Below are 16120 nucleotides of genomic sequence, written 5' to 3'. Positions count from 1 at the left end.
ATTAGAAAACTATGGGAGGAGGTAGAGGGTCCATGGGATGCTCACCTGAAGATGCTCCACTCAGGCTCAATCCTCAGGATGGTTGGATCCTCCACATATTCATACTGCAACTCTTGATGTATCTTGGCCTTGTCCACTCTCACGGACACCTTCACCTTCTCAAAGCCTTCGTCTGAGGCAGTGGTGTTACAGACAATGTGCTTGGTGGATCTCCTGTGAGTAGAAACAAGTAAATATAAACCAGACACTACCAGGAACAAACTAATGATGCCACAAAGAGACCAGACACTCACTCTTACATCCTGTGACCTTAACCTATGCACCATGAAGTGGCGAAACTCACTGCTACAGGAATATGCTGTGAATCAGGTGATGCATTTATCTGAGGAACCGACATTCTGTTTTCAGTATTTTAAATAAATCTGAAAGAGCCAACATTTCTCAGGTCTCAGAGTGAAAACTGAACCCCAAAGTCCAAACCAGGTCTCTCTCCAGAAGTATTTCTGTATGATTAAATACTTGATGGATGTTTCCTTCCTGCCTGCAGACATATGCATCAGCAGCTCATAAAAAAGGGGTATTTGCACCTCAGCTTTCCAGTCTGGGATAATAAAGATTACTTTGCATTAGGACTGTGAACCTTCTTTAAGTGCAGTTTGAAGCATGCCTGGGACCTTTGCATGGGAGGTGCTAATGTAGTGGGAAGCATTTTATAATTATACTCAAGGAGTATTCTGCATAAATCTTCCCTTTTGGGCAGGGCTCAAAACTAACTCCAGGTCTGAATTTGGCCTTGGCCATTACATTCCATAAAAAGCCAAAAATACAGGCTCCAAATACTCTCAATCTCCCCAGTCTTGTGATTTGCGATGCAGCCTCATCTGATACCCCTAGAAAGGATAAATCAGGGCACATTCTTCCCTTGCAACATGGCACTCACCTTCACGGACTGCACCCTCCAGGTGCTCTCCAAATTCCCCTGAAAAACCACACTCAATCCCTCCTAAAACTCCCCAGTCTCTTCAGTAAGTATCTCCAAGCAGCTGTGGTTCCCACTTGGCCTTTTAAATCACAAACTGTGACTTCATCCTCCTGAATTATAGATGCTGAATCACACCACAGTCATAGCGGGCGGCTAAACAGGATCCCCACAGCCAGGAGAGGGAAGGGCATTGCCCCAAGACAGTGGTCCCAGGTCTCCTGTGAATGAGCCTTTCTTCTGCCAAGGACGTACTGGGAGAAATGTGCCAACTTCATCTTCAGCCTCCACCAATATTGGCAGCAGAATGTGTTGTGCTGGGTAGTTTTGAGCTGTGGGAGTCCCTGGGAATGGGATTCAGGCTCATTCTCACAGGGATCAGGGGACATTCAGCAGGTAACACTGACATTAAGACTCTCTGAACTGCAATTGAACAGGAGCCAGCCCAGAGCTGAAATGTCGCAAACCATCCGTTTCTTAGCACTGCAGGACTGTTCTGGGATAAACGGGAGGTGTTTTAATACTTAGAACTGATGTTGTCAGATTTCCTTTGTCACCTCTGTTAAAGCAGGGACATGAAAATGAATCTTTAAAACAACGTACTCCCGGAGCAAGTAGCAAAACATGGGACCGTGAAGAATTGTAGTGAAATGTGACAAGGAGCCATGGAAAAAAGCACATCAAATACCAATCAAAAAAATGAAATAAATCCTGTTCCCCCACTGCAAAACATGCACAGTAAGGTTGCACACAGTGCAGAACACAAAAGTCCTATTGCTGAATAAACATGGCCACAGGCAAAAGGGGCACTTGAGGGACAGGGTGTCTGGGCTGCAGAAGAAGTCTCCTGACGATAATCGCTCACATCTTTCAGACTCAGGCATGTACAGTAGGGAGGACTCATCTGTACCTGTAGAAGAGGCAGGGTTGTCGCCCAAAGGTCACGATGACATTGCTGCCAGCATTGAGGTTGTTGCCTGTAATTGTCACCTGGGTGCCACCTGACACTGGTCCCCGCTTTGGCTTGAGATCAGAGAGTGTCAGAGTCTGTGAAGGCAAAGGGTCATGTTGAAAACACAGCAGAGGAGCAGAGGTACCTTCCCTCTCTCCTTTTAGTGATGGAGAGAGGTAGGCAGCTCCAGGGTTTAGTAACATCTTAGCTGGACTTCAGAAGATGACCATCTCTTCTGGCCAATAGAGGAGGATGACACCAGTCCTAACATAGAAAGCCTGTTTGAATGACAAGTTTGTTGGGATGAGTTCAGACCTAACCCATCTGTTCTCCTCACCTCTGCACAATCAAGCCTTCCCTTGTACCTGCTTAGTAATACTCTGTGCTTGCAAACTCAGTTCCACAGCTGGAGCAGCTGGAGGCATTACGTCCCATCTCCACTGCTTGTTTGACACAGCTTAGGTGTCTTTTTGCCATCGTGCAACAACACTTCCGCAAGATAAACCAGGTCTTGAACGGGTCGATTAGATCTTAATGAGGACCCTCCACGTCCAAACTGTGGAATGAAAATGATCAAGTCCTGAAAAGATTACTCTAAACCTTACTGATCTGACAAGGGAACAAAACCAGCTGTAAAAGTCCAGAGAAATGCCTGAAAACTCCCCTTGTGGTCATGGGCTTTTTGCCTGGGAGGGAGCAGAGATGTTCAGCAGAGCAGCTGAGCTCATGTTTTGCCTCTCCCACATTCCCACCACATAACTCCAAATATTTATTTTTCTCTTATTGAACTTGGATGCTGAGACAGCCTAGTACATCATGAGTGTCCTGCACTGGTACAGCACAGGGGTGCTTGTTTTGAGGTGTACTCTGAAATACTGCAACCACAAAAGGAGCATTGTCCAGACAAACCATATTTTTTCTGCTTCTGCTGATTTTCTAAGCCTCTTTTCCAAACATAAAACAGTGCTGTGTTAATATATCAAAAAGGGGCACAACTCCTTGAGGGGTCTCAAGTCTCAAACCCTTTTTTCTTACCCTCCTGCTCTCCCTTCTTCCCAAAACTGAGGTAAAATACTTGCACTCTGAAGGCACACATCACCCTGTTACCACAATGGAGAAAGGAGACATTCATTTTTCAGGGAGAAATTTGGAGTTACAGTTTATTCTTTCATTTGCATTTTAATAGAAAAACTTTCCACTCAGTCCCAAGTGAAAAGCTACTATATGCATTTAAATGAAGATTATTTTTTTTCCCCTCTCTTTAAGAATGACACAAATGCTTGGAGTTCTCCTCAGCCCCTCTGAACCAGCAGGTACATCATGCAGTTACCTTATTGAGCTTTGGAGACCATTAATCCATGTTTATAAAACCACCCGACACACACCACAGCTCCCACTTTCACACGCACAAGGTGTCCCTGTCCCCCTCTGGTTAATCATTTTGAAAATCAGCAGCAAGGTTTCCACTTTGCTTTTGTTCAAAACAAAGCTACTGCTTGGAGAAAGAGCTGAACATGAAAATCTGACATACAGCTCAGCAGAAAAATCTATAGTCAGAGCTGGAAAATTCTTGTGTTTAAACTTGAATGGTTTCGACACCATGGTTTGGTAATTGTTTTGCCTCAAGGAGTCCCTACCCTATTAATTGCTGAAGATTGGGAGGATATATGAGAAGAAAGAAGAAATTAAGAAACAACAAATGCCCTGTTTCTTTATACTTTTCTGGGAATGTTCTCTAACAGACATTATTGGGATAAAAGACGCAAGAAGAGCATGCAGATGCAAAAGACGCACTTCACTATGTAGTGCTCCTCTATTTTTAGGGTACTGCCTCACGACGTGATGACAACACCTCGTTAATCCCTTGTTGACGACCACTCACACCAGTGCAAATTACTGCTGACCATGATGACTGCTGCGCAGTGGTGACTTCCCAGCTGGGAGAAAACAGGTTGAGAATGGCCAACTTAGTGTACGTAACCTCCACCACAGCACCACAATAGCAGCTGCTTTACAAACCAGAGAGGGACAGATCTGGGTTCCTCAGCACAGGACACACATGGACCTGCTGGAGAGGGGCCAGAGGAGCCCCAGAAATGATGCGAGGCTGGAACAGCTCTGCTGGGAGGACAGGCTGGGAGAGTTGGGCTGTTCAGCTGGAGAAGAGAAGGCTCCGGGGAGACCTTATTGTGGCCTTTCAGTGCTTAAAAGGGGCCAATAAGAAAGATAGGGACAAACTTTTTAGCAGGGGCTGTTGTCACAGGACAAGGGGTGATGGTTTGAAACTAAAGGAGGGGAGACTCAGGTGAGACACGAAGAAGAAATTTTTTACACTGAGGGTGGTGAAACACTGGCCCCGGTTGGCCAGAGAGGTGGTGGATGCCCCATCCCTGGAGACATCCCAGGCCAGGCTGGACGGGGCTCTGAGCAACCTGAGCTGGTGAAGATGTCCCTGCTCATGGCAGGGGTTGGACTGAGTGAGCTTTGAAGGTCCCTTTCAACCCAAACTATCCTATAATATGAGTTAAAAACCCAAAGCCCTTGTTCCACTCCTGGATGGGTTTCCTGCCCTCTCCCCAGAAGCAGATAAACTGGCCATGCCCTTTTGAGGATCCTGGCAGACCAGAACTGCACCAGCGATGTTCCTAGGCAATGTGTTGCTGTGTCTTGTGCCAATCTTACAAAAGGGTTTGTGTCTAAGCTTTCAAAGTTGAGATAAGCCATTAATTATTCACAATGGTCTTCATAAATATTGCATGGCATGTTTGCAGTAAAACTCAGCCTCCAGACTGTTTACCATTTCCTTGCTGGTGAAAGATGATGGAAAATGCAAAGGGGGTCTACTGGATTTGTAATAGGCTGAAGTGGACAGTGACAATGAAGGAAAGAGGCCAGGAATTCTATACCTTTCTAGAGCCTTGCCTACTTTCCTCTGCTCCCCAACCCTTTACTTTTCTCCAGGACCTCCTCCAGACAGGCTGTCCACAGAGAAGCTGCCACCAGAGCTTTGGCTAAACTGACCTCATGGTGCATGTGAAGACCTCCGTTCCCACTTCATTCCTTCTGGGGACAAGGGCAGAGCAAGATGTAACTCAGACACAGCTTGTGCAGCTGTGTTTCCTTTCTATATGTTCAACAGCATCAGCAGGAGGGGAAAGATAGAAGGGAAATCTGTCACAAATGCTCTCCTGGGACCAGGATTTTAGGAGCAGACCCAGAAGAGATGCAGTCAGAGTAACCCATATCACCTGCACTGAGCCATAAATATCCAAAGACAGAATAAAAGCAAACTTGCTCCAGCATCTGAATTGAAATGTGAAGGGAATTTTTTTTTTGATTGCAAGACCATGGCAATAATCATCACAACCAACTGAATAACTTTAAAAAAATATTTTTAATTTAGATCATCATAAATTTCATTTTAATCTGCAGCCAAATGCTTTGTTTCCCTTTCGGCTTATTTAACTCTCTAATGCAATATGCATTTTTGATCACAGATGAGCTTAAACTAACAGCATTTTGAATTTAAAAGTTCTGGTTAGAAATGTGGATTAGAACTGTTCTAGCATCTCTAAACTGAGCTACCTTTTTTTTTTAAACACTGAAATTAAATACTCTGTTGAATTCAAAATATCACCTCTTCCAATTCTTGCGTGAGAGAGGAAGGCTGAACTTCTGGCCAAATTTGACCCTGTTTCGCTTCAAACCTTTTGAAAAGCCATTTTCCAGAGGATTTACTGTGTGTCAGAAAGTGACGTTTATCTCCCATGCGATGCCCTTCCTTAGTTTTCGAACATCTTCCTTCCCTTAAAGTCGACTCCCACCACTGCAGGATGCCAAAGCATGTTATGATGCCTGCAATAACATCTCTACCCTCCTGGCAGAAGCATCGGAGGAAGCCAAGCTGCTCCAAGAAAAACAGCTCCCGCTATGAAAGCAATGGACACAGGAGAGGGCATATGATGGGCAGACAGGGGACCATCTGTATTTTTTTCTGTCTAGCGCAAAGGTATCAAGGTATTCAGCAGAGAAAGCCCTGTTGACTTCACGCTCATGCACAGCTGGGATAGCTGGCAGCTGGAAAGCCAGCAAGCGGAGGGAAAAGTTGTCACAGACGGACACAGATGATGGGAATCAGACAGTAATTCCAAGAGTAGCAAAGGTGACACGCTGGAGTGTAATGTCCTGGAAAGAGCCCTTCTGTCTGCCTGGCGGGGGCTGTCCCTCAAGGTGTTTCTTTGCCCCCACCACCATAGCACCTGAGTGACATCAGAAAATACAGAGAACAGAGAAATTTCTGTAGCTCAAAGGGAAAATCTGAGATATTCGCATTCATTACTGGTTGCCTTTTACCATAAAAAAATGCTCGGGCATGTGAATAATTTCAGAAAAGACTCATTCCCTTGCAGGAGTCGAGAGCTTTTGATGGGAACAAAGAGACCTCATCTCAAATCTGCATAGATCAAGGCGAAGCAACACTTGCATGTCCCCAGCAAGGGGCCTTAGAGGAATAAGCAGGTCTCTTGGACAAGAAGCATCAGTAGAAATGGGGAGAGTGAAGCAAATAACCAAGTCAAGTGTGCAATGTGTTGGGCTCTGCACAACTCTTCATTGGGAAAGTAAGAGTCTTAGGCTGAACTTGCACCAGCACCAGTGCAGAATCTGTCCCAGAGCCCCTCTGACTCCTGATGTCCCAGACAGAGGGTGTAAAAAGCCAATTTGCCACCTTCAGCGGTCTCTCTAAAAAGAGGAGTGTGGCACATTGCTGACTCCAGACCACCTGCTAAGGGTAGTCACCTGCAATAGGAATAATCCCTTTCCTTTTCTTCTTTGGACCAGGACAGTGATTGTCCCCCTCTACTGGGCTCTGATGAGGCAGCATCTTTTGTGTGCCCAGGCTGGAGCTGGGCAGCTCTGCCATCAGTGCTGGGGACCAGGGAGAAGGTGATGGGGAGACAGGAGATTATGATACCCTGGGGAGATCCAAGAGTGAGGAGGAGGAAACCCCACCATGGACATCACATGCCTCCTGCTGAAGACCTCAGAGTGGTAATGACTTGTGGCAACTGCCATGTTTCTGCTGTAGGACACTGCTGCCTTCAACTGGAGGGATGCTAGCAGGGTGAGTATCCCACCCAGGAAAAGTAAGATAGTAGGAAAGCTTTTTTTCTTTTTCTTTTTCTAAATTCTTTTTTTCTTTCCTGCATAGCACTTTTAACTATTCATGAGGATTTTCTGTACTAATTTGGAGCATGGCTGTATGTAACTGAAAATGGACTAATAATTTGGACTATTATTAGATTGTTAAAACATTAATAAGGCAAGCTATTTTTGCTCATAACAAGATTTTGAAAGGAAATGGAAGGAACAACTTGGTGTACTCAGGGCAGCAGTGAAGAGATAAGAAGCTGAGTATGATCAAGGACAATGGACAGATGCATCAAAGGGAACTAGGGCCTGAGGACCTTCAGGCCCAAGAGAACTTCCCACAGGAGCTTACCATAAAGTAGTAGAGCTGTGAAGACCTGGCCATGAACTCTGGTTTGCACTCGGCCACGCAGATTTCCACAAATCCAGCATGCTGGCTGGGCTTGGCCTCCCCCATCTCACATACTATCCTGTGGAGAAAATATGAACCAGAAGGAAGGTTTGAGGGATGGTTTGGTGGTGCGGGTAAGATGGAATTGGAGCAAACAGCCCACACTGCTGGGAAATGGACTGCAGGCTCAATCCATCCTCATCTTTCCAATCCAGGATCCACATTGTGGACTAATTCTTTTAAAGACTGATGGCTTTTGGCTGTTGGCACTTGGTGGCACAAATGCTCAGCTGGTGTAAATCAACATAGCTTCACTTCAATATACAGACAAATACTAGGCTGAGGTCTGACCCCAGGGGTCTCTCTGTCCTCCAGCCTTGCATGGTGGACAGATTTACAGCTGTAAAGCTTAATGATCGCTCCTGTGTGGGATAAGCTGTTCCTCAGGACTGCTGCCCCACAAACTGGAATTGAACACCCTTCTGGTGGCTGTTATGTGAAAGAAGAAAGATAATTTTAGGGTATATGCCATGAGGACAACCTAAATATGCAATCCAAATTCAGTAATAAATGGATTATTAGCTCCTGAGCTGCAGGTGAGGAGTGGCATCTTCCATTCCTCACTTCCAAGGTTGGGTGGAATGGACTTCTCAGAAGACCCTACAGGTCGCAAGGACTGTTATCAAGTGTGCTGTGGCCCACTGTCTGCCACACATCCAACTTACTGCTCTGCTGGGATATACCCTTCCACCAGCGGCTTGCATTCCACTCCAGCCACTTTGACGTGAGACGCAATATCTCTGAACTCCAGCCCCAGATTCTCCCCACGTATGGTCACTTTGGTCCCTCCTTCACGAGGGCCTGTCACTGGGTTGATCTGCAGAAATGAGACAAGAAAACAGAAGACAGTCAAACCACCTATGTAAATACATCAGCATTCTCTCAGGTGAAAGAAGAGGCATATCAGGTCTCTGTGACCACTTAGAGACACTCATAATTATGTTAAACAACTGAGGGAGCAAACCTACTCCAGATACACCACTCAGGACTAGCCCCCTGCAAATATATATCACACACACATCAACCTCAGAGTATTCAAAATTCTGCCCCAGATCTCCTTTACTCTATTTTGACTATTTGCAAAATATCTGGAGATGAGTAGGAGATGGTTTCTGGTAGTGCAGCTGAGCTCTGCACTTTAAAGACATTTGCCATGGAAAGGCAGGAGTGGGACACAGTGGAAATAAATGGGAGAAAGAAAAAGAAAAGGACACAAATGGCTTCAGCCAGTCACTTTAAATCCTAAATTCCCAGCCCAAAGCACAAGGAGTTTTTGATCTGTTCTGGAGGTAGATATTGGTCATGCATCACAAACTCAGCTGAAAATGTCCACCTAAAAAAAAAAAATAGTCAAGAAACAACAGAAACAACATGTCAGATTAGGTACAGCAGCAGCAGTCGCTGTGCGCCAACACATATTTCTGAAAGAGCTCCAGCTACCCTCGTGGGAGAAGCTGGGGCTAGGGGGAGGGCAGACATGGGAGCATGAATGGCTTAGATTTGGGATGGGGAACTCTTGACCAGGAAATCCCTGAGCCTCAGCTTGAGATGGGTGGCTATCCCAACAGGTCTGGTGGCCAGTGGCATGATGTTTGCATCCCAGTCTGGACCTTCACCAGACCCTACCAGGGGTAGAATCATAGAATGTCCTGAGTTGGAAGGGACCCACAAGGATCATCGAGTCCAACTCCTGTCCCTGCACAGACAACCCCACAGTTCACACCATGTGTCTGAGGATGTTGTCCAGTCTCTTCTTGAACACTGTCAGGTTGGGGCCGTGACACCTCCCTGGGGAGCCTGTTCCAGTGTCCAGCACCTCTGGGTGAAGAACCTTTTCCTCATGTCCAACCTAAACCTCCTCTGCACATCTTCCTGCCATTCCCTTGGGTTCTGTCATTGGTCACCAGAGAGAAGAGCTCAGCCCTGTCCCTCCTGCTCCCCTTGTGAGGAAGCTGCAGCCCCATGAGCTCTGCCCTCAGTCTCCTCTTCTCCAGGCTGAACAAACCAAGTGACTTTAGCCACTCCTCATACGGCTTCCCCTCCAAATGCCTCACCAATTTTGTAGCCTCTTCTGGACACCCTCCAGTGGCTTTATATCCCCTTTATATCCTTTTTACACTGTGGCACCCAAAACTGCATACAGTGCTCCAGATGAGGCTGCACCACTGCAGAGCAGTAGGATTGCTACGTCTTGCCCAGCAGTGGTTGTACTGGGCAGAAGAGCCAAAGCACCACCAGGACTCCAGAGCTCACTTCTCCATCCCATTGCAGAGCCTACTGTGAACCCAGAGTTGTCCAACCCTCTGCAATATTTCTGGCCCATGCAAAAGGGCCGTGTCCATGGAAAAGCATTCTACATCGTATCCATCACCCTTGTTCAGAGCCAGGTGGAAATTAGCACTGGGGTTGTCTCCTCAGCATTGAAACAACGCTGAAATCATGGGGTTGGCCCTTAATTATCCCAGTTCTGCCCTTCCAATCAGTCAGCATGCCCAAATGCTTTGCCATAGAACTGACTAGTCGAAAGGGGTTTCAAACGTTGCTTTCAAAGGGTGTTCCCTGCTGCCCAGTCAGGATGCCATGGTTGCCATCTGCCAGTGTTGGCTGCGAAGAAGGGGGAATTCCCTGTCTGAGGTCCCTACCCACTGGATGATATCTCTGCCAACTGGGAATCTAGGGCTGGCAGCTAGACCCTTGCTTAGCAGTCAGACTGGCAGGGAACGTCAAGGCACTGGCACAAGCAGGGCTGCTCTTGACCACTTCCCAGCATGGAGTCTGGCACCAAGGTTTCCCTAATTTCCACCCAGAGGCCAATTTTTATAAAGTCTATCTTTAGTAAAAGGAAAGAATCACAAAATCACAGAATGTGACCCTGACACCTCCAGGGAATATTTTATTTTAGGATAAAATGCATAGATGAGGTTCTTAGGGACATGATTTAGTGACAGTGTTGGGTTAACACTTGGACTTGATGGTCTTGAGGGTCTTTTCCAACCAAAATGATTCAATGATTCTATGATTCTATGATTTAATTTTAGGTGCTGTGAACCACCTTCTGGAAAAATATGTCTTTGCTCTGACTATACAGGGAGCATGCAGGGGTTAAAATTTTAATAGTATTAAATTATCACAGACAAGTGCTTTGACCTGTAAGGTTGTGTAGCATAGATAAAACCTCTGCAGCACCAAGACCCCTTGCGATGGCCCGGTGTCTGGTCCAAAAAACAGACAAATGCCACTTGAACCAACAAAATCAGAACTGTGGAAGGCTTATTCCTATTCCAAAAGCCAATAAGATGCTTACATCCTACAGAGAAAATAGCACAAAATTCATAAATCTGACAGGTGAGATGATTATTTCTGTTGTCTGGAGATTTCACCTTTGGATGGTCTGTGGTGATGAGATTGATAGACAAGTAGAAAATGGATAAAAAGCGAAAGAAAGAGAGAGGCATTTGTGGTTACCTTCCAGGAAATGAGGAAAGTATCTTAAAAATGAGAATGAAAATGGAATTTCTATTCGAGGAGAAACTAATGCTGATTGTCTCAGTTGAGGACTCAACATTGAAAATTTGAACTATTTTCTAAAAATAGCAATTCCAAAATATGTTTATTCTGAATCATTAATAAATATCTGTCCAAGTAAAGTTTTCTGTTTGAAATATTTTGCTGATGTCAGTTAATTCTCTGCTGATAAAACACTTTATATGAATGCAATCTAATATGTACTCAAAATGACAAAAGAAAGATAAACTAAAATTACCATATTTCAGTTTATTTCCTTATGTATTAGACACGTTTTATAAGAGAACTGAGTTCTCCAAGGAATATTTTGGTTCTGTTTCATGGTATTAAACTTGCTATGAAATGGTTTTCACTTGTTCTAGTAAGGTAGGTGTCTAGTAAGCCAAGTCTCTGGTTAATTAGGGCTCATCTATGCTTGAAAGAGCTTGCCAGCATGGGAAATACATCTCACAGCAGGTCAAAAGAGGATTTTTTTTTCTCGTATGACTAATGTCATTACCCTGAATAAAAGAAGGTGTAGTGGTGAAAAGGAACATCTTCCTAGAAAAGTCCTTTTCCTTAGAACTAGGGGTGAATTTGAGACAAAAGTTTTACTGCAGAAGTCGCTAAAAACATTCTCATTCTCCTTCCGTCTCTGTCTAAGGCACCAGATTTTTAAAAATTCTTGCTGTGACGCAAAAAAGCATCACCGGGAAACTTCCCAGATTGAAACCAGCATAGCATCCCTGAACCCCATCCTGTGCCATTTTAATTTGTAAAGCCCAGCTTCAAAACCATTTATTTCCTTAAAACAGGAAGGTCTGGAATTCTTCCAGGAGAATGTGGGAGATTCTTTAACCCCAACCCATGGCATTCCCACAGATGTTTAAATGTTACTGTGCTGTTTTCACAGTGAAAGAGAAGGACCCTGTTTCTATTCCAGGTGCAAAAATGTGGAACAAGACCTGTCAGTTTTGCAGAAGAAAACCCAAGCAAGGAGACAAAAGCTTCCAGGAAATCTCAGCTTTCTCTTGCAGACTCAGAGCTGTGACACTACATCAGAATTTATGCCGTCTGCTCATATCAGCCTAATGCTGCGGCTTGTCACTCTGAAAGGAGGGTTTGTGGCTCAGTGGGTCTTTAAGTGATAAAATCATAGGACAGTTTGGGTAGGAAGGGACCTTCCAAGCTCATCCAGTCCACCGCCCTGCCATGAGCAGGGACATCTGCACCAGCTCAGGTTGCTCAGAGCCCCGTCCAGCCTGGCCTGGGATGTCTCCAGGGATGGTTCATCCACCACCTCTCTGGCCAACCTGGGCCAGGCTCTCACCACCCTCATTATAAAAAATATCCTTGTCATGTCTAGTCTGAATCTCCCCTCTTTCAGTTTAAAACCATCACCCCTTGTCCTATCACAACAGGCCCTGCTCAAAAGTCTGTCCCCATCTTTCTTACAGGCCCCTTTTAAGCACTGAAAGGCCGCAATAAGGTCTCCCGGAGCTTCTGTTCTCCAGCTGAACAGCCCAGCTGTCCCAGCCTGTCCTCCCAGCAGAGCTGTTCCAGCCTCGGGTCATTGCTGGGGCTCCTCTGGCCCCTCTCCAGCAGGTCCATGTGTGTCCTGTGCTGAGGACCCAGAGCTGGCCCAGCACTGCAGGGGGGTCTCACAGAGCGGGGCAGAAGGGCAGGATCCCCTCCCGGACCTGCTGCCCACGCTCCTTTTGACGAAGCCCAGGATACCATTTGCCTTCTGGGCTGCAAGAGCACATTGATTAAATCCTTTAATTTCACTGAGTGGCAGTATAAATGCAGGAGCTAGTAAGTAAATACAGGTTATGGGAAGCTCTGTGCTGGGTGCCTGTGTGTGCCTGTGCAAGTGTGAGTACACATGTTGTTTCTCCCCCTTCGCCTGCACAGATATTACCCTGGCTCCTCGCCAGGATATACACGCTCTTACCAACCACTCCAGACCTACCATTAGCTGCAGTATAGATCCAGTCACTTGAGATTACTTCCATGTTAATGGCTCAGAAAACAGACTTTCCAAGAGCTACTTATGATTGCACCAGACAGTTGGAATATTTCATGAGCGAATATTGCAATGATCTGTTTGAGCTTTGGGAGCTGTTGGAGCAAATAGCAGAAGAATTAAAAGCACGTCTCTTCTGGAGCTGTAGGGTGGAGAGTGAGTGCTTTTCATTTTATAAAGAGACTGTAGATGAAGGGTTGGGGTCAAGGCCTGCCAGAAAAATGTGGATGGGCTTTCAGAACGTCATGCTACTGCATGGTCAGGTCTTTGTATTTTGGACTTCTGCTTTAGTTGGTCATCTATTAGCTTCCCAATACCAAATTCTATGAATCTATGCAAAATTTCTGAATCTTTCCTAAGATTTGAGAATCTGAAAAGATTAAAAAAGTTTCCCTCAGCTCCTAATAATTTTCAGCGCCTCAAATCTGAACTGTCAGATGTAGTTGCTGTCAGAGTTTGGTTTCGGAGGTTCAGGTGGGTTCAAAATTACCAGCCCCGGATAAATCCAAGTGTGGTGGAGATCTCCATGATGGAAACGTCAGAATGAGCCTGGTGCTCCAGCACCCACATGAGTGAGTAGTTTGGGGACTAATGAATAACAGGAACACAAATGAAAACACAGTGAGAGGAGTTCCTTTCAGTGGCATCTAGGAAAAAGAGATTTTACCCAGCCTTTGCTTTCACAAAACTTTGGTGCATGGACATTAGTTTAGGGCTTGTCCGTAACACCCACACTTTTTGATTCTTAAGTGAATACAAAGCCTTTCTTTCTCGTAAAATAACCCACCTAATTATTCAAATTAAACCACAACTGTGGAGGCTGGATTTTCTTCCTTTGCATTTCCCTGTATCTTTTCTGTCTCATTTTCCTCCTTGCTTTTCTCATTTGCAAAATAAGCCTCTAGCCACCCTGAAAGGGTGCTCCTGTTAACTAAGGCATGGTGACTGAGAAATGCTTAAAGCAGGACGTAGTTGGTAGGGATGGAGCCCTCATTTTCAAGGCTCAGATCTGTCCTGCTGCCTGCCCTGTGACCCTGAAAATGGTGACCGTCATTATGGCAAGGGCATCCTAAGACAGCAGACAAAAATCACTTTAGATGAGCCTTAATTTCTCTCCCTTGCCTTCTTTCTCTTCCTCTGCTCCCTCTCTCTATGGTTTTTCTATTCTCTTATCTCCCCTTCGTGCTGTTGCCCCAGCTCTTCCTTTGACCCAGTCAACACCTTCAATAGGAAACCTTCTAAAGAACACATATGCTGCAGGTCCTTCCCCTCAACCTTGCCCTCATTCTCTCATAATGGGACTGTTCCAACCTTCATTTAGTCCAGGCTTGATTCTGTCTCTTCCTTGAGCCTTCAGAGGGGAAAAGCGACAACTCTGCAGGGCTCTGTTTGCTCTATGGGGACTTCTTTCAGCACGCAAAGTCAGCCAGGCAAACAGAAAAGCATTATTCTCCTGGAGTCAGTGGAGTCTTGTTTCTTTCTGCACATTGACTTTGTCCATGTCAGGTATCAGCATGCATGAACTACAACCTGACCTCTTCCTTGACTTTCTGTCAGCAAAGCTCAAAACACTCCGGGATCACTCGACATCTTCTCAACCAGGTTAGTTTCAAGAGACACTTGGGCTCATTTGATTACCCTCACACCATCCATTTGGGATGCCCCAGAGCATCTTGTCTCACCTTCAGCTGCTCCTAAAGGCTTCATGTCACATTTGCCAGCCCTATGTGGGCAGGTCAGATGTTCTGCAGTTCCTCAGACTGCACTAGTAAATCGTGTTTGTGCAACTGATTCATGTCCACATTGACTATGGTGGAAACTCTGACATGCTGCTCTTCCCTTTGTTGTAGACACCTGAAGTCGTGTGCCTACCTTTGAAGCCCACCATGGCCTCCCATCCCCAAGTTCCCTGAGGCTTTGCCTGACCCAGCAGAACCCAGCCCTGACTTTCCCCTCACCAACTCAAAGACAAATCACAAAAATAAACCAAGGAAAGGGTACGAGATGGAATAGTCCAGCTTCTTGCAAATCCATGACTTACATCCGTGATCTTGGGGTTGGTGCATTTGCCCTTGGTGCTGGACAACTCCAACCACTGGCTGTCCTGGACTGGGCAGTGCTGCTTCAGTGTGCACTGGTTCTGTCCCTCGCACCAGCCACACTCGAAGTCCGGGTCGGCTTTCAGGCAGAGTCCACAGCTGTCCCGCATGGCCCCGCACTTGTACAGGTGAACTGGAGGGACAGGAAAACAGAGAGGACCTGAGAGACGCAGACAGAACGGGAGAGCGGTGGGATGTCAGAGGGCAGAATGAGAAGCGAGAGAGGGGAAGGTGTCCTGGGCTGCTCATCCCAGAGGATGGATGGGACCTCTCCAGAGGGTTAAATAATGGGGAGGAAGAAAATGTTTACATCCTTCTTTAAATAAACTACACTTGTCAGAGTTTATCCCTCATGCAAGGTATTTTGGAAGCTGAGGGCAGAAGAAAGGTTGCTGCCCTCAGTAAGGTGATGGGCTGCAAGCAGGAGGTTTGGAGGAAAAGGGCTTAAGAAGTGACTCAGCCTCAGTCCCTTCCTTTTTCAGAGACAGTCTGAATGTCATATATTGACACCTATAACCAGTCTCAGCCTCGGATCTTCATCCTAGAATGAATTTCTAGACCTTGTCTACCCACAGCTTAAACTTGGGGATTTGTCTGGTGTGAAACTACGGAGAACTGGGTGCTAAGGTGATGCTGCTCACGTTTTCTCCTTAACCGAAATCCTAAGAAAAAATAGAAAATCGACAATGATTCCCTATGAGGCTGAATCCAGGGATTCATAAGCAGCCTTTCCCCCTTCTCCTGCTTCAGAAATTCAGTCTGTGTTACGGTTTGAAATACTAAGTTGATCCTCCTGTAATACAGACAGCAATGATTAATGCTTAGCTCCTTCTTGGGCTAAGCGATTAGAAGCAATCAAAGCTTTTTTTTTTTTTTTTTTTTCCCAAATAAAGCCTGAAAACATTGCAGTCCTCCTACAAAATAAGATTATGCTATTTATTCTGATTTTACAGATGTGTAA

General features: G+C 45.7%; 1 protein-coding gene across 2 annotated transcripts in view; it reads right to left on the bottom strand.

The window, feature by feature from the left end:
* Window positions 1-16120, bottom strand: part of PLXNA4 (plexin A4) — a 498451-nt gene that overhangs the window by 65014 nt on the left and 417317 nt on the right. For both annotated transcript variants that reach the window (XM_065626967.1, XM_065626969.1), the window contains exons 12-16: window positions 15102-15292; window positions 8196-8347; window positions 7432-7549; window positions 1890-2026; window positions 46-213 (exon numbers count right to left, since the gene is read on the bottom strand). In XM_065626967.1, the coding sequence (XP_065483039.1) occupies window positions 46-213; window positions 1890-2026; window positions 7432-7549; window positions 8196-8347; window positions 15102-15292 (766 nt within the window). The remainder of the gene's footprint in view (window positions 1-45; window positions 214-1889; window positions 2027-7431; window positions 7550-8195; window positions 8348-15101; window positions 15293-16120) is intronic.

Source organism: Caloenas nicobarica, chromosome 1 (genome assembly GCF_036013445.1).
Source record: "Caloenas nicobarica isolate bCalNic1 chromosome 1, bCalNic1.hap1, whole genome shotgun sequence".
In the NCBI taxonomy this organism is placed as follows: Eukaryota; Metazoa; Chordata; class Aves; order Columbiformes; family Columbidae; genus Caloenas; species Caloenas nicobarica.
The sequence above is the reverse complement of the archived record's forward strand: the minus strand, read 5'-3'. Positions and strand labels throughout refer to the sequence as shown.